At 37.7% G+C, this 19,373-nt stretch overlaps 1 protein-coding gene across 3 annotated transcripts in view; it reads left to right on the top strand.

The window, feature by feature from the left end:
- MME (membrane metalloendopeptidase) overlaps window positions 1–19,373 on the top strand; it is a 98,891-nt gene that overhangs the window by 45,443 nt on the left and 34,075 nt on the right. For all 3 annotated transcript variants that reach the window (XM_079766247.1, XM_079766248.1, XM_079766249.1), the window contains exons 9-15: window positions 8,250–8,384; window positions 10,518–10,619; window positions 12,877–13,013; window positions 13,123–13,216; window positions 14,392–14,520; window positions 15,433–15,531; window positions 18,035–18,115. In XM_079766247.1, coding sequence (XP_079622373.1) covers window positions 8,250–8,384; window positions 10,518–10,619; window positions 12,877–13,013; window positions 13,123–13,216; window positions 14,392–14,520; window positions 15,433–15,531; window positions 18,035–18,115 — 777 coding nt within the window. The remainder of the gene's footprint in view (window positions 1–8,249; window positions 8,385–10,517; window positions 10,620–12,876; window positions 13,014–13,122; window positions 13,217–14,391; window positions 14,521–15,432; window positions 15,532–18,034; window positions 18,116–19,373) is intronic.

Genomic DNA, 19,373 nt, shown 5'->3' on the forward strand with positions numbered 1-19,373 from the left:
TTCATTGCAATCTAGTTACTGTGTGGGTTGCAGCTATTGGCTTTATAAGCTGCCCAGCTGCTTCCTATTGCAGAGTGGAGGGTGATTGAGGAATTTTGGCTCATTTTACTACACTTTCATCATCATCAACTGGGATGTTTTTCATATTTAGAATTGTGTCCTAAAAACATGTCAAAGTTTTTTAATCCTAAAAATATACATTTTTATATTTAACATTTCTGATAGGAAGATACTTGGCAGTCCGTGTATACATTTGATGTGGTAAATACATTCTGTTGTTATTCCAAAATGCAGTTGTTAAGATGATGGTGTATTTGTGCATCTTACATTCAATACTATCTCATAATTGAGAACAGGTTACAAATTGGCAGACATAGGCTTGAGTCTGATATAGAGGCATTTTTGTTTAACCTGCAGTTTTTTGTTTGTTTTTTTAATTTGGATTAGTTTCTAACATTTTAAAATGTTAGAAGATTTCACTTGAGAATCCAGATTTCTTGATAAATTAGTAGAATTGGAAACCCTAGGCCTCATTGCCATGTGGCAGCAGTTAGACCCCGTTAGGTAGGTCACTTGTTCTCTAGGTTTGAGCCGTTCTCACCTATATGATTCATTGATTTATGTTGACTTCCTGGTCCCTGAGATGTTTGAGTTTGTAAATTAGTTGGGTCCTGGCTAAGTTTCAGTAACAAAGAGACCTGAAAATACTGGAGCTCAAATAAGAGAGAAGTTTATTTCTATTTTTTGTTGTAGTTCAAAGGTAGGCAGAAAGTCTAGGTGAGGTAGGAACCTCTGTTCCATGTGAATGGCCAGGAACACAGCTTCCTTTGATCTTTGACCTTGATAGTGTTTTATATGAGTCTAACTGGTCAAGGTTGATTCACCCGTGCCTGGTTCACATTTCAGGCCACAGGGAAAAGAAAAGGAGATTGGTAGACAAATTATTTCTTTTTGTGTGAGTGATGCAGAAGTTGTATTCATTCTATTGATTAGAACATTGTCATGTGGCCACAACTAAATTTTAAGGAGGCTGGGAAATGTAGTCTTAAGCTGGGTAGACATGCATATGTGCCTTATTAAAATTCAGTTTTGGGGAGGAAGGTTCTATTACTAAAAAGAAGCAATCTCTACCACAGTTTGGGAAATACTATATTTGTAGTCAAATAACAGAGTAGGGATCAAATCTAGGAACAATAATATATTATGTTTATAGAGTTTATGAGTGAGACATCTAAAACTCAGAGGGTTATCCCAAAACACTCAGCAAAACAGTAGTAGAACCCCAGGTAGAACTTTTGTCCTTATCTATTGCATCATTCCAACTTCATAAAAGTAGTCCTTCATACTAGTAGAGTTCTTTATTTATTTTTTTACTATTTTTTAAAATTTATTTCAGAGGAAGGGAGAGGGAGAGAGAGAGATAGAAATATCAATAATGAGAGAGAATCATTGATTGGCTGCCTCAATGATGAGAGAGAATAATTTATCGATTGCCTCCTGCACACCCTCTACTGGGGATTGAGCCCCCAACCTGGGCATGTGCCCTTGACTGGAATCAAACCTGGGACCCTTCAGTCCACAGGCGGATGCTCTATCCACTGAGCCAAACCAGCTAGGGAACTAATAGAGTTCTTTAAATGAGAAAATGATTTAAAGAACTCAGTAGCAGGCACAGGCCAGAAGTTACTATCAGCTCAAATTAGATGCCCTCCAATGATCTGGATTAGACTAGCAAACACACAGCATCTTGCTGCCTGGACACCCTTCCATAACTATGGCTATTTGGTCACCACACTCTTTCCTGCTAACTTCAGACTGCAGAATACTTCTCAACTCAGTGCTCCAAGTTCCAAGCAACTTCTTTCCAGTTGAAGGCAGTTGGCATATGAGATAAAACCTAATTATTATCCTGGAAATGGATGATTCCTAGAATATTTCTGTACCCTCCCCCTCTTTTAAAATCCATTCTTTTGGTGGGTTTGGGGGGGGAGGGGGAGTGAATGTGTTTAGGCATGGGGGAAAAATCAAATTTTTCCTTATTTTCCTCATAATATTTGCTACTTTTCCCCAATTATTACCACCTGAAATTCCTTACTTAATTTCCTTAGCATTCCCAGACAGGTTTCAAATAAAAGTTAATTTTAGTTTTTCAGCTACCCTACTATCTCTGAAATAAGTCAACCCTTTTAAGTATTTTCCTCTTTGTTTTATTGTTTCATGAAAAAAAATGGTGAAAGGATAGGATAACAAAATAATATCTAGTGGAGAAGATATGTTGTGGAGATGTTATAAAGCTGGAAGAAATCTTAATATTGTATTAGTGTGTCGCTAGACTTCATTGATTTTCTTGCTTATAAGTTTTTAGAGATGCTATTTTCTTTACCAGGAACATTTCACACACGCATGCTACCTGCCCAGCTCTCTTCCTTTTCCCCTTACTCTTTAAATCTGAGTTTACATTTTGCTTACTCTTGGAACTTTTGACTAGATGAAGACACCTACAGTATATGTTCCTATAGCACATGGGTTTCTGTAGACGTTTTTACTTAATGTCTTCTTTTTTTTTCTAGAAAACTGTAAACTTAGTGGGAGCAGTGTCATATCTCACTTATCTTTGGCTTTAGTCCCAGTACCCAGCTCAGTTTCTGGTCCTTAATAATTATCAAATAAATATTGTAGGTCAGTAGATGAATGGTTGAGGGGGGAGTTGAAAGGGACGAGAAGAAAGAAAAAGAAAAGAGAAGAACCCAGTTTCATTAGGGGTACTTCCTAGTTCCTTACCTTGATTCTTAAGGATGTGTAAACTCTAGGGCATCCGTAGCTCATAGAATACACTTCCTGAGCATCTTGTAAACATCTTACAAATCATGTATCCTTTGCGTCATTTCAAACTCTGCTACAGTCAATTTGCCTGAGATATTTACACATTCAATGAGCCTCATACTTTTGCATTATTTTATTGAAAAGAACCAACAGAAGTTTTGAAGACTGACATGAGGTTGCCAACATTTTCTTTTACCAGGAAAGGTGCTGTCTTTGACTAGAGAAGCCTGGCTTCTTTGCCTTAGCCAATGATTCTCAAGCTATGGTGTGGAGTCTGGGTGTGCAGATATGCCTCAGGAGCTGGAGATAAGGGAGGGTCATACCCCATCTTTAATCCAAAGCACCCTAATCAAAGATCTTTTTTTTTATCAAATAATTACTTAATCCCATTTCCCCAGGTTCTTTTTTATCCTTCCTTCTGGGATAGCCAGCTCATCTGGAGAATCATCTTTCATAGTTCTAAAACTTCATATAAACAATGAACATAGAACCCACAATTGTAAGAAAGCCCATTTCACTTCACAGTAGCATTTGCTCACTTCTGATACCTTAGGAATGGAATTTTTGTTGTTGTGATATGGCATTTAAACCATATCACAGTACAAGTAAAATACCTTGTTTCATGACACCACTAAATGACAGTAGGTAATGCTTTTTTTTTCCAAGAACTATATTGCACCTCCTTCCTTTAAAACAAAGCCTACTTTACTCTTGTTAAAAGGTCTTTCAAACTTATTATGTGCTGTTATTCTGGCAGTTTTAAATGTTATCTTTTGAGAAATGCATGTTGTATCCCTCTGGTTATTGTTCTAAACTTAAATGTCTCAGTTCCTTTTTCTTTTTCTGTACTTTAGCTCTCGCTTAAAAAGGAAACATGCCCTAAGGCAATAGAAACCCAAAGATTTATGTTCTTATAATTTTTACATGACAGAATCGTACATTTTCTTTAAATAATTAAGGTTATTCAGGCACAGACTCTAAGAGTCAAATGGGACATTAGAGGATTTAGTCCAACTAAGTTGGGAACAGAGGCCCAAAAAGTAAAATGACTTGCTTAAAGGTCATAGATTAGAAGAGCTAGGAACATTCATTGTAAGCAGTAAATCTACTCGGATGAACTTAAATATTGTAAAAAAAAAAAAAAAAAAGTTTTTGTTTGTCTCACTTGACTGTAAAGCTCTAGGGATAAATCGGGCATGGTAGTTGCAGGGGTTCAATTATGTCATCTTATCTCTTCATTCCTCATTCTCAAGGTTCTATTTTCTTTTGTGTTGGCTTCTTTTTCTAGAACTCTGTCTCCATGTGGCATCAAAAGATAACCATTGGTAGCTTCAAAATCCAGAAAAAGGGAAATTCCATCTCTCCTTATGTCTATCAAATTCTGAGAAAAGGACCCCGATTGACCCTATCTCAGACATCTGCTCTTCAACCAGCCACTGTGTTCAGGAAACTGAGTTAACTAGTTGATAGTGTCAGCTAATCTCCATGACTCAGGAAGGGAGACCCCTTGATTGACAGTCCTACCAACAGGAAACAGAATAGAGGTTCTGTTATAAGAAGATAGAGGAGAAATAGCTACTGTAGCCCACCTTACCATTTTCCTGTTTCTCAGTTCTCAATCTAGCTTTCCTCCCAGACAATGCTATTCTACACAAGCAGCCGAGAGCAAATCTCATTTAAAAGTATTAATTAAGCCAGCTCATGTGCATGACATACGTTGCCAAACAAGACGAGATAAACACTATTTTATTCCAGAGGCTTAAAATCTAAGATTGTTAACTCAGTGTTGTATAGGCCAAATATTAGGCAGAAGGCTGTACAAATACATACACTAAAAATTGACATGTCTTACCAGTTTGGTTTATCTGAGTGGCTCTTCTCGTGTGAAGCTTTCTTTCCCTGGAAATAACTAGAACTTTCTAAATGTCATGGCAAAGAACTGATCTCAAAATGGGTTCATCAAGAAGCCTCTCATGTGTCCTCTCTTATTAAAGAGGTAGAACCTGATTTATGAGGTATTCTGATTATCTGAAGATGACTTCATGCCACACTACTACCTTAAAGGGTATAAGTAATGAGATTGAAACAATCCCACTGGGGATCGAGCCTGCAACCCAGGCATGTGCCCCCGCACTGGGAATTGAATAGTGTCCTCCTGGTTCATAGGTCGATGCTCAACCACTGAGCCACGCCGGCCAGGCCAGTGTTTTATTTTTAAAAGAAGAGCTGCATAGATATTTAAATACTAGAGGCCCAGTGCATGATTGAATCATGCACGTGAAGGGTCCCCTACACGCTTTCGCTTTCCATCACGGGGGAGCTGGGTGCCTGTCCGCTGGTGCACCAGGCCTTTCAGAAGCCTCCGGCGCGGCAAAGGCTTCTGAAAGGCCTGGTGCCTGAGCGGACAGGCACCCAGCTCCCCCGCTTTTGATGGTCTGCGGTGGGACGTGAGCTCGCTGCCCCAGAGGCCCCTTCTGTGCCGCAGCACAGCCATGGCGCAGACGCTGAGCTTGAGCCGCCGCTGGCGATGCGAGCTCAGCGTCCCTCCGGCCCAATCAGCCCCCCCCCCCCCCCGCCATCCCGAGTCCCGCCCTGCCGCGCCTCCTGGCCAATCACGAGCATAGCGAAGGTATGGTCAATTTGCATATTTGTCTATTATTAGGTAGGATTTAGGGTTTTTTTTTCACCGGATTCACTATATCAAAGATTGAACAAGGTTGTCTTAGGACTCAAAAAGATAGCCGACTCTAGCCCTTGTCCTAATAACTAATTGCTCTCACTGATATAGACACAAAAACTGAATTTTAATTTAAAAAATATTCTGACCAGTGTATTATTTAAATTTTACAATGTGTTAATTACCTTTCCCTCAAATCATGACGATTACAGTCATTTGGCATTTTATATATCTACAAGTATGTCGAGGGAGGAAATTAAAACCTTAAGGTAGAATCATATCTTGTAGAAAGGATTTAACAGCAGCAGTAAGCCTGCATTCTGACAGCTCCTATGTAAATTTGGAAGTTGGAAAAGATAATCAAGATATTAAGACATGCTGCAGTCATTCACATTGGAATAGTTGCCAAGTAATGAAGTTCATTAAAGGAAGTAGTACATTCTATGTAGCTGTATTACATATTTAAGCATCGCAGAAGCCAGTGCTTCCATCTGTGCTTACCTTAGGCCGAGTTCCATAGTCTTTTTTAAAAATATATTTTAATTGATTTTAGAGAGGAAGGGAGAGGGAGAGAGAGATAGAAACATCAATGGTGAGAGAGAATCATTGATTGGCTGCTTCCTGCACACCCCACACTGGGGATCGAGCCCGCAACCCAGACATACACCTTGACGAGGAATTGAACTGTGACCTCTTGGTTAATAGGTCAAGGCTCAACCATTGAGCCACACTGGCCAGGCCCATAGTCTTTAGATACATCTATAAGAATGAAGTTACTGGAGTAGAATCAGTTTGCAGAGTCAGCAAAGTGCAAGAGAGCATTCTTCTTATTATTTTTTTATTTGATTAACAAAAAAATCCCATAGAGTGAAAACCAATGTCAGTAGGTTGATATTGAAAAATTCAAATTACCATTTTGTTCATAGTCAGTAGCAATTTCCTGATGAGTGCAGATGAATTTATATGATTTGAAATACAGTTAATTAAAAAACACAGCATGCTTAGATTTTGGAATAGATGGTCCCATTAGGTGTTAACTCAGACATATTTGTTTATTTCAAAGTGAAACAAGAATTCTGATTACCTTCGAGTGGGAAAAGAATGGAGTTCACAAGAATACACATAAACCATTCTATTATCCTGTGCCTTAGTGATTAGATTTTTAACACAGACTCAGCTGTGAGTCTGTGTTAAAAATCTCATAGTTTGTTTTATTGAGTGTCAAATCCATAGATAGAGATGCTAGCTAGACATCCCAGCATCACGAGGTATCATGGAAAAGAGAGCCCTCTCCCCAGGGAACTGTTTGCTTAGCATTTAATAAAGATCATGGAATGCTAGTATCTAAATCTTACTTAAAAGTGTCCGCTTGACTTTAAAATCCTATATAATAAAGAGGTGATATGAAAATTGACCATCACTCCAACAGGGGAGGGCAGTTGTGGGCAATCAGGCCTGCAGGGGAGGGCAGTTGTGGTTCATCAGGCCTGCAGGGGAGGGCAGTTGGGAGGGACAAGGCCTGCAGGGGAGGGCAGTTGGGGGGACCAGGCCTACAGGGGAGGGCAGTTGAGTTGACCAGGCCAGCAGGAGAGGGCAGTTAGGGGTGACCAGGCCTGCAGGGGAGGGCAGTTGGGGGCAACCAGGCCGGCACGGGAGAGCAGTTAGGAGGTGATCAGGCTGACAGGAAGAAGCGGTTAGGGGCAATCAGGCAGGTAGGCAGGTGAGCGGGTGGGAGCCAGCAGTCTTGGATTGTGAGAGGGATGTCCAACTGCCCGTTTAGGCCCAATCCTACCCGGCACCAGGCCTCTAGGTGATAATAACTGTACATTTTGCTGAGGTTCTTGCTTGATAATAAATTTTCATCTCTCCATGAGTTTTATGTTTAATCCTTTCAATGAGTCACTGTAAATTCAGATGAATGTAACATAGCCCTATTACTGATAATAAATGAGAAGGGATATAAAACTTTCTTGAAACTGTGAAAGTGTTAAGCACTGGATAGCCTTCATTTGTATATACCCTGTAAACAGGTAGTAGAGAAATAGCAGTGCCCTTCGATCTAAATTGTGTGGCTTCTGCAATCATGGTTGTTTGTCATCCAGTTGGTGCTGGGAACTTGAATTTTGAGAGAATTTTCATGAGGTGGGATCATCATTTATTTTACTTGCTGATAGTTCAATAATGGCTAAATGGCAATGGCTTGAGATTTATGAAAATGGCATTCAGTTTCCTGGAGTTGATGCCACTCTGAACTTGAAGAAGGCATTGATATATTCTATAAACGTTTGATAATTTAACTAGCTTACCTTCACAAAGTTAAAATGTATGTGATGGATAAAATGCAAAGAACTTGGATTCTTAGAAGAAAGTTGATATCCAAATCTATGGAAGCTTAGAAATTTCATAGTAATGGGAGCCAACTATGGAATTAACTAAAACCCACAGGTTTATGTTGGAGGAGCTCATGAGAACATAGTCTCATTTAAAAAAAGAAATACTTGTTGGCCAGAAGAAACAGATATAAAGGTATAAAGATAACCTGTTAATGTTAATATGAATTTGTGGCCATGTCTTCATGAATAGCTATATATATATGGCACATTGATTTTCTAGGAAAGCGTATCTATTTTATTGTGCTTTATCTGTTACCGGAAATTAATATTGAATGGGAAATAAAATTTTACATTAAAGTACTGTGATGTATATTTAGAAGGTTTGCCAGCAATTTACTGTTATTTGTTTCTTGCAGACTTGTACAGCATATGTGGATTTTATGATTTCTGTGGCCAAATTGATACGTCAGGAAAGAGGACTGCCCATAGATGAAAACCAGCTTTCTCTGGAAATGAATAAAGTTATGGAATTGGAAAAAGAAATTGCCAATGTAAAACACATTATCTCTGATACACTGAATAACATTAACTACTTTTTCTTTCTTTTTCTCTCTATTATATTTTAAGGGTGAAAGGTACAACTCTTTAACCAAGTGATAAAAATGCATAGCTTAGTAAAGGATCATTAATTTTAAGAGGACCTTTGAAACTGCAGAATTTTATAGTAAACTGGGTTTCCGACATCCAGGAGACATACTAAGTTTGACAAATATTAAATTAGGTACATTTAATTGCCTATTATATGTGAATTATATCAAAATTCTAACTACAGCCAAACTGTTGTTGAGATGTCCTTGAGACTCAAGACACACTTGATTGCTAACTGTCGAGTAAAGCTGTTTTAGTCTTGATAGGCACAATTTTACTTTAAAAAAAATTATAGTGATTAAAGAGATTATCTCTATCCCTTGGCTAAGAAATATTAACCCTGAACATGGCTGCATGACTGTGTGATGTCACCGAGTTCAGCCTGCCAGGCTGCTCAGCTCAGGAGGGGAGATCTCGCAGGAAGAGTTTACCAGCAGAGTCCAAGGGTATTTTCATGAATTTCCTCTAGTGGCAGGTGAACTCTTGGAGTCGGAGTTTACATTTTCTTGTCTGACTGGGTCTGTAGTCTCAAGTGAGTGAATTCTGTTGAAGCAACATCAGGGTAATTGATTGAACCCAAGTTTGGTTTCAGCCTAGTCTCCACAGAGCTCTTGCTGACATTGCAAACAACAGCCTGCTCTCCTACATCCCATCGACTTAACACTGCCATCAGAATCTTGAAGACTGGAGATCTTTGAGGACAATTTTAGCTTTCCTAGGGCCACGTGAAACCAAAAATCTCCAGTCAGAGCCAGACTTTGCTTGGAGCTACAGCAGGATGAATGGAAGATGGTTGGGTTACACGTGGCTCTGTGTTGAACACAGAATTATTAGAGAACAGTTTATTGCCCTAGGTTTTTACCACTTGAACCTTCCCAGACCATGTTCTCCTTGGATCAGCCTCAGCTCTTTAATAGTTGGATCTCAGAATTATTTGTGTCTATATTTTCTCTCTTCTCTTAGACTCTGAGGTCTAGGTGGTACCTTAGTCACCTTTGAATCATCTGTGTATCTCTAACGGTGTCCAGCTTATTGTTGCATGTGGGAGATGTTCAATAAATAATTTTGAAAATAAAGGCATAAATAAGTGACCTAAAGGGGAAATGGGAGCCATTGTCTTCAAGAAACAATTCTCAGTTTAATTCATTTCAGCCACTAGCTGGGGGGAAGAGGGGTATGTCATTGCATTTTCTTCCTTCCTTCCTTCCTTCCTTCCTTCCTTCCTTCCTTCCTTCCTTCCTTCCTTCCTTCCTTCCTTCCTTCCTTCCTTCCTTCCTTCCTTTCCTCCTCCTCCTCCTCCTCCTCCTCCTCCTCCTCCTCCTCCTCCTCCTCCTCCTCCTCCTCCTCCTCCTCCTCCTCTTCTTCTTCTTCTTCTTCTTCTTCTTCTTCTTCTTCTTCTTCTTCTTCTTTTTGTGATTCAGTGGAAAAAAGTAAAGCTGGATATGGTTGAGTATAGAGTAAACTGCTTAGGCAGGATAGGAGCTTAGTCACAAAAGTACAGAGTGCTAGCACTCCTCAGATACCTTGCAACCTAAACATGAGTTTTCTCTGTTTTATTTGCTTTAAATTCTTGCAGAAACCACTATGAGGTGGGTTTTTCCCCTGTCTGAATTATAACTTGGACACTGAATAATAGTGGTGGGGGGTGGGAGGCAGAATTTGCACGATAAATTGGAGATGACTATATTCAAAAAAATTATTATAATGTGAAACAGACACAACTGAGCTGGCCATTAACCACAGAAGGAAGCAAGCCACATATTGCTTATGTGGCTTGGCCATTCTCAAAAATATAAAAATATTTTTGAGAATGTTTATAGTCAATACTACAGCCAAATCTTGATAATTGTTATTGAATATATTTAAAATCTCTTAAATTTCACTTTCCTTTTTGATATGACAAAATAAATTACAAAATAAGTATAGAGTAGAACTTAAAGTATATTTACCTATCCCATATTCTTTTTTTCCTTAAATATAATGTTTTTCTAAAAAATTCTTAGTTCTAAAATAATGATCACAATTTAAATCCATAGGCTTCAGCGAAACCTGAAGATCGAAATGATCCAATGCTTCTTTATAATAAGATGAAATTATCCCAGATCCAAAATAACTTTTCATTAGAGATCAATGGGAAGGTAAGTAGCAAGTTTTATGTATTCTCTTATTGTGCCATTTCTAAAACTTCTAACATTGAAATACAGCTTCTTAAACTTCAATGATTTCTTGTTTATTGAAGTAAATTGAATATTAAATGAATTTAGATGACACTGACCATCTGACTTCATGACAGGACCAGGAAAAAAAAATAATGATTTGAAACTATTATATTTAGTTAGAGGTGATTTTAAAAGTAAAAGTCCTTTTCAAGGCAGCTTTGCAATAATGGTGGGAATGATCATAGAAAGGGGTTTGGAAAATATTAAATTGAAAATCCTTCAAAAAGAACATTATATAGCCATCAGAGTTGGACAGTCAGATAATAAAAGTATCAAGGCATCTACAAGGTGTTCAGAGCAATAACGGAGAAATAGAACACAAGAAATAAGAAAACTCTGTCTCATAGATTCCATTTATAAGCAGCAGTTTGACATCTTTTTGCTTAGTAGTAATTCATTAGCTGGTATGTAATTATCTCTTTGGGAGGCTATTCATGTGTATTTGTGTATTCGTTGTGGCACACAATCGGAAAATAAAACAACATCCATGGGAAAATCTGCAAATGACTGCATTCAGTGATGGATTTGCTTTGGCAATAATTATAATAAAAAGGGACTTTTAAAAAGCATAACCTTTCCAGTTAGGAATTTCTCACAGAACTTTTTAAATTGAATTTATTGGGGCAACACTGGTTAACAAAATATACAGGTTTCAGATGCACAATTCTATAACACATTATCTGTACACTGTATTGTGTGTTCATCGTCCCAAGTCAAGTCTGTCCATCACCATCGATCTCCCCTATACCCTCCTCTACCTCCCCCACGCCCTCTCCCCAGGACAACCACCACATTGTTGTCCATGTCCATGAGTTTTTTTCTCTCCCCCCCCCCCTTTTTTGCTCAATCCCTCTACCTCCCCCCCGCAACCCCATCCCCCAGTTACCTCCCCTCCAATAGCTATCAGCCTGCTCTCTATCGATGAATCTGTCTCTATCTTGCTTGTTAGACCACTTTGTTAATTAGACCTCACATATGAGTGAAATCATATGATATTGTCTTTCTCTGGCTTATTTCACTTACCATAATGCTCTCCAGGTCCACCCATGCTGTAATGTGCCTAATAAGTATGTTTTGAAAGAATGATCCAAACCACCAAAGGAAATCAAGAAAGGAACATCGCACGTCATACTTAGAAAGTGATCAGCATAGTATATACTTATCTGTATAACCCTAGAGCCTAAAATATTGGTAATTTTAAACATTCTAAAGCACTGAAATGTGGCATTTCAGCAAAACGTGCATGATCTCCACTTCGGCTGTTTTTCCTTATATCCACTGGTGGTTGAATAACCACAATTCCCATTTTAAAAAGACAAGCTTCCATCTTTTGGCAACTCCAAACCTAGCTTCTGAAGAGTAAAACTGCATGCCTATAGACCTTATGTTGACAGTGTTCTGCTTGGCTTCGTTGGACCCTCTGTGGTGCATCTATAACTTCATGGAACCTCTGCTATAACTAATGTGTTTTCATTTACTCCAGGATCTTCACTGAGATATATTACTGTGTTTTAATGGATTATTTATTTATTTTTAAAATATATATATTTTTATTGATTTCAGAGAGGAAAGGAGAGGGAGAGGGAGAGAGGTAAAAACATCAATAATGAGAGAATCATTGATCAGCTGCCTCTTGCATCTCCCCCCCTCTAGCCCCCCCACACCCACTGGGGATCGAGCCCAAAACCCCGGGCATGTTCCCTGACCAGGAATCAAACCGTGACCTGGTTGATGCTCAACCACTGAGTCACGCCAGCTGGGTGGATTGTTTATTAAAACCCACTTTTAAAAGATAAACATTTTATACCCATTTAAATGTTTGCATAAATTTTAAAGCTAACATTTTCTTCTATTTTATATTGATTAGACCAAGAAGATGACACTGAGCCTAATTTCTAACTGTATTTTCTCTACACTTACAGGCTTTGCTTTTGTTCTTAAATGGTTGGTTTAATTCTGCTATCAAAATAACCATGTTGCCGAACTAATTTTTATTCAAAACCAATTGAAACAATTGAGGGAAAATCCCATACAAGTATCAGACTGGATAATTGTGATAATTATATTGTGCTGCAGCTGACGCCCTAACTATGTCTGACCCCTGAACATAATTGAGTGTTGGAATCAAGAAGAGAAATTCATAATTACTGAATGTTTTGTGCCTGCTTTTTTCTAGCCATTCAGCTGGTCCAATTTCACAAATGAAATTATGTCTACTGTGGATATTAAAATTACAAATGAGGAAGATGTGGTTGTTTATGCTCCAGAATATTTAACCAAACTTAAGCTCATTCTTACCAAATACTCTGCCAGGTAAGTATGTCAGAGTTCCCATGTCCTCAGAGTTTACATTTAATATCACTCTTTAGAAGCTTTGCAGCCTCATCTTTTTTGTTGCTGGGTGGTGGGTTTTTTTATACAGAGATCTTCAAAATTTAATGTCCTGGCGGTTCATAATGGATCTTGTAAGCAGCCTCAGCAGAACCTACAAGGAGTCCAGAAATGCTTTCCGCAAGGTGAAGATACAATCTCTCTTTTCTTAAGACTTAAAACATAAAGAGACACATGGTTATGAAGGTGCCATGTATACTGCTAGAATGTGGTGAACTTGGCCAAGAGACAAAATGCCAAATGTTGCTTATTTTGCCCATGTTTAGGCTATGATGTCTGGAAAAGCCATCATAGAAAAGCCAGTTTTTATGGTCTTTGCCATCCTATGTTTGTCTACTGTGGCATCGTGATTGAAATGCCATGGGAGGATATGCATTTGGTTATGTGAGCCGTTCATGAAACAAACATACTGGCTTGGTGTTTGTGTGGCGTTAAAAATTAATCGCAGGGATATCGCAATTAACTTGATTTTTCAGGTGTTCGTAGCACACTAGATTTACACACAGATGGAGTACGTTGAGGTGGACAATCCACTAACACCTACCTGGAGACAACCTTAAGGCCTTTTATTGGGCCGTGCCTACATTTAAACAATCATCATTTGAGTTGTGTTGTGAGGGGGCGAGGGCAGGAAGGATGAGAAAGGAGAAATTCTAGCAAATGGTTGGTGTCCAGTATTGGTTGGTATCATGGAAAGGAAATAACTTTCTGACTGAAATTGTGTTTTTACCCTTTAAAGGAAAATACAGACACATTTTTAAAATTAAAGAATGTAAAATTGGTATTTTTGCTAAATTTCCCTTACCTAAGTTAGTCCCCTTATTGGTACTTAAATTTATACACATAGATTTCTTCTAAGTGCTGGAAGTTCAGCTAAAACATTCAACAAACAGGAATGTGCCTTTTTGTATAGCAGATTTCTCTCATTATGACGTTTATTGAACATTACTTCACATTTATGTTTATGCAGAGGCAATGGCGTTATTTTTTGTGTGGGAGGGTTTTTGGGGGGTTGCTTTTTTCCTAAAGCTGTCTAGAAGGATGTTAACTTGTAGTAGCCTGAAGTCCTACTGGGACAGGTACTGAAAATATACCTTATTTTCAGATCGTATGTAAGCAAACAATCCAATTGAATTGCATTTTATCATCGGCAAAGACAATGTGCCTTGTGAGGAGAAGCAGTGACTATTGCAAGAACTTAGGAGACGTAAAGAATAGCGAGTCCTGTGAGATTTGTGTTCTGACCATGCTCCCCTGTCTTACTCCTGATCAAACGCCATTTCCTTTTTTTCTCCCATAGGCCCTTTATGGCACAACATCAGAAATAGCAGCTTGGAGACGTTGTGCAAACTTTGTCAATGCGAACATGGACAGCGCAGTGGGAAGGCTTTATGTGCAAGCAGCATTTGCTGGAGACAGTAAACACGTGGTAATGTTTTCAGCACAGCACACTGTCACTCACTTGTTTGCATTGATGGGCAATTAGTAGGTCCATAATTGGGCTAAAATTTTATTAATTGTCAGGTAACCTCTGAATCATAATTTGCCATTACTTCCCAGTAAATCTCATCCTCCCTCTCTCAAGGGTCTGGTTATGTTTCTGATCCTAATATTATTTAATCCAAAGGCAACTGTCCTTTTTCCAGAAGCAGTAGGTTCTGGAAATAGTCACATGTTCTAGTGATACAGTCATTTCTAAACTCTTCTGTTAGCAAAATTGACCAAGCATTAGTGTTTTCTTAAAAACCTAGAAAGTAAACCCAGGTTTAGTTGAAGTGTAAGAAAGGTACTCTATTTTTCATCGTTACTGACATGAAAGCAATGCAGCTTGAAGATACGGTGAAATAATCTATTGAAATGCTGCTTCATGCTTTACTAAATTACAAGTGGTAATGACAGCTAATATTTTATGTTACTTCTTCTTTTATGATAATGGAAACCAGTACATTCTTAACATGATTTTTGATCAATGTATAGATATAATACCTATTTAATCATAAGTATTGATAAAAACAATGTTGCTTTAAAAATATAATTTTTTACATACTAGTATATCCATTTGTTTAGGTCAGAGTCTGCCTATAAATTATATTTATTAATATATTATTAAATCACATACTAGTAAAGATAGATTATAGCTTTTTAAATTAAAATTTTTTTTAAATTTATCTTTATTGTTGGAAGTATTACAGATATCCCCTCCCTCAACCCCCATTTACCCTTTCCATCCTGTTCCTGCCCCTCACCTACCCCAGGCTTTCACCCACTATTGTCTCTTTCAATTTGTGTTATAAAAAATTAACTAATGGCCTAAATTTGTCTTCTGTTCTTTTGGTTTGAGGTTGAGGATTTGATTACACAGATCCGGGAAGTTTTTATTCAGACTTTAGATGAGCTGACTTGGATGGATGCTGAAACAAAAAAGAGAGCTGAAGAAAAGGTAAAAAGCAAGGCAGGGCTAACTATCAAAGAAAAAAAATTTTAATAAAGAAATACCAATTTTTAAGATAATTCAGGAAAAAAAAGATAATCAAGAATTGCATAAGAATTTGAATAAAAACCTCATCAAAGACAGTGAGAAAAAAATTACATAAAATAAAAGCAAGTTCCTTCAGAATTATAATGTTTTCAGGAACATTTTTTATGGATAAATATTTTTTCTATGATTTCCGTTTTTTATTATTTCTTTGTAATCAACTCCTACTCTCCATGTTCAGTTCAAAACTTTGGAAGATCTCCACATTTTTTAAAGGAAGACTTCAGAAAATAAGAAGAAAATCTTACGTTAACAAGTAAAGAATGAAATGATGTTAGTGGTTCATAATTTTTCTTCTTTTAAAAAGTATACCTAAAAGGCCTCTAACAATGTCAAAAATATGCCCTCAATTTGTAATGCAAATTTCTAGCTAATTTTTTTTTAAAAACATGCCTCCTCTAGTTTTTTATAAAACATAGGGAGAAAAAAATACTGTATTTATGTTCAAGCAAATGTAAGATGGTGCAATTTTTGAGTTTTATAAGGTGACCTGTAGTCCCTTTTATTGGGACTTTTAATATTTTGCATAAGAAGAAAGGTGATATTGCTAAGGAAATTTTAGGTTTAAATTTACCATGATCATTATCTTGCTAACTATATAAAACTAAAAGGAACAACATGTCCAGTGACAACTGTATGTGCTTTATGAGCAGTATTCACATGCAACTTGATTATTTGTCTGAAGTTAAGGTGGCAAGAAGAACAGACCATATTTTGAACTGATAACAGAGGGAGTTCAAAACCTAATATAATAAGAGAGTCAAGCTGCAGTGTAGTTCTGTTTTAGATTAAATCACATGAAAGGACTATCTTTTTCAGCTTCACAGAGGCCTGAGTAGGTTAGGTCTAGATTTTAAGCCTCCTTATATTTTCATTATTCTGACAAAGTCCTCAGAAATTTGAGCTGGATTTGCTTCATTCATATTCTAGCTCTCTGTGACATGGTCCTGTGTTTGGCAATTGAATTGTTCTAGATCATCATTTCCCAAGGTGGTGTCACAAAACAGGTGCCAAGTTGTTCCACAAAAGAGTCCCTTGGTCAAAAGACTTTAGGAAGCACTGCCTAATCCCATCTTAGTCTAGGTTACATGCTCTGAGGGTGTGATTTTATGGCATCATACATCACACTGAGAGTAAATTATCATTTCATTGCTTATCATTGATCTTTACGGTAAGCTCTCTGAGGGGCAGAAATTTTGCCTGGCATTGAAGCCTCAGCCCCCTGGGCTCATTGTAAACCCTTGAACATATATTGAATGAATAAAGAAACAAATTAACTCCTCCTCTTGGACACTTATAACAACCTAATTTTTACTGTAAGAAGTCCTGCAATAAAGAAGCCTGCTTAATGTTTTTGTCATAATATTTGTCCAAAATATTTGACAATAAATTATTTTTATTCAAGAACTTTTATTTCAGTAGAGTCTGTGTCCCTTAGAACACTCTTTTGGGAAATGTGTTCTAGAAAATAAAGTGCTAATAAGAGGGGCTGATTAATAATGTGTGGAAACCTACAAGAAAGTGGGCGTGGCCTGACTGACATAGTGACACATATCCTGTCCCAGCCACTGGGGAAATCCTGGGCTTATGAAACAGATTTGTAACAAAACCACATCCCTTTGATGGCAGACCAAATAACTCAGATACAGGCTTAATTCCCCATGACAAATTTAAATTAAATTATTTAAGAGCAAATGTGATATGATAACATCAAAAGTCAAATATCTTTGAGAAAATAAAAAATAGAAATAGCATAGTAAACAAGGGGTAATCATGAAATAATAAAAATAAGTAAATAACTTTAAAATACTAAACATAAAAATTAGAAATGGCAGTAAGCAAGAGGTAAAAACGTGAGCTGGTATAACAAGGAAAACTCTTGTTTGCTACTTGTTTAATTAATGTCATTCGTTTAACTTTGAGAAGATAGGTACACAGGCTTGGAGACTGAGGTAGAACATAAAAACTCCAAGAACCAATATTCAGGAAGAATATTAGCACGAACACATAAGCCCATATCTGTTTTCTCAGCCAAATCGGTAATGTGGAAAGATAATTATAAGCTGCTAGAATGGAAGCTCTAAATGTTACTTGTCCTGTAAATTGAAGAAAAAGTCTTACAGGAAAAAAGTTCCTGAAAGCTGACTTGTCAGCTTTCATTTTGGTTTTCTTGGGAAAGCTGCAGTCTGTGAGGACAGGGCATTAGAAGCTAAATTTCAGACCAACTTTTTGTTTCTTTTGAGCCCCAGGATGAAGCCACTTCAAATATGTTTTTTAAGTGTTGTCTGATACTCTATTTGTAAATGGTATGGATCAAGTTACTCAGTTGATGTTCATGGGCAAATGACAATGTTTGCATTTGAAAGTTATGTAATCATCCTCACATTCAATATTACAATTTTCATAGGCCTTGGCAATTAAAGAAAGAATTGGCTATCCTGATGACATTCTCTCAGATGATAACAAACTGAATAAAGAATATGAGGAGGTAAGTCTCTATTATGACTTTGGGTTAATGAAACCTGTGGCTGGTGGCAATGTTATTTTTAGTTATCGGTTGCCAAAAATTATGTGAAGTAGCCTAAAACCATAGGTTTTATTATTTTTTTAAATATACTTTTATTGATTTCAGAGAGGAAGGGAGAGGGAGAGAGAGCTAGAAACATCAATGATGAGAGAGAATCATTGATCGACTGCCTCCTGTCGGGGATCAAGCCTGCAACTCAGGCATGTGCCCTGACCCGGGAATTGAAAAATGACCTCCAGGTTCATAGGTTGATGTTCAACTGAGCCACGCCGGCTGGGCCCATAGGTTTTTCATAAAAGTCTTTAGCACTGAAGACAGATCTGTGTTTGTTTGTTTCAGTTTTAGCCTTTTGTTTCATTGGCCTGTCCTGCATCTGTTATTTTGGCTTCCATATATTCCATTTTAAGAAGTAAGAAAAATCCAGTGTCCTTTAGAGTATCAAGGGTAGCCCTAGCTGCTTTGGCTCAGTGGATAGAGCATCGGCCTGTGGACTGAAGGATCATGGGTTCAGTTCCGGTCAAGGGCACGTATCTTGGTTGCAGGTTCCTCCCAGGCCTGGGTACTGGTCAGGCTTCATGCAGGAGGCAACCAATCAATGTGTTTCTCTTACATTGATATTTCTCTGTCTTTCCCTCTCTCTTCCATTCTCTCAGAAAATCAATGGAGAAATATCCTCCAGTGAGGATTAACAAAAAAAAAGAAAAAAAAGAATCTCAAACTTAGAGTATCAAGGGTAGACTTCAAAGTGCTGGAAGAGCAGGCAGCACTCAGGCTCCTTATCTCGTCTTAAAGGCCTGAAAAGTGAAATCTTCAGATTCCCACCCACTTTTTAATTATGCCTCCACTGGATAAGCTAGAACATGCATTCTCTATTTAAAAAGCAAACAAACAAACAAAAAAATACCTGGGAACCAGAGACTGTTGTATTCTCTTTTGGTAATGTAACAGTGGTAAGAGAAGAGAATTGATTAAAGTCACTGCAGTACTTATTTCAGACTTAGCTGAGATTCTTGTTACTAATCTGTGGTCACCACAACTACTTCAAACCCTGGTGATGACAAGGTAATCCTTGCGAAAATCGGAGATGACAGTGACTCCTAATCCATTGATTACTAGTCTGATGTGGAACTTGTAAGCCACAGTGTTCTCTCGTCCTTACCCATTTGCAGAAAAGGTTGACTGTTTCTTTTAAATTAGCTGGCTGTAGCATGGTAGTCCT

This window comes from Cnephaeus nilssonii, assembly GCF_951640355.1.
Source record: "Cnephaeus nilssonii genome assembly, chromosome: 3".
In the NCBI taxonomy this organism is placed as follows: domain Eukaryota; kingdom Metazoa; phylum Chordata; class Mammalia; order Chiroptera; family Vespertilionidae; genus Cnephaeus; species Cnephaeus nilssonii.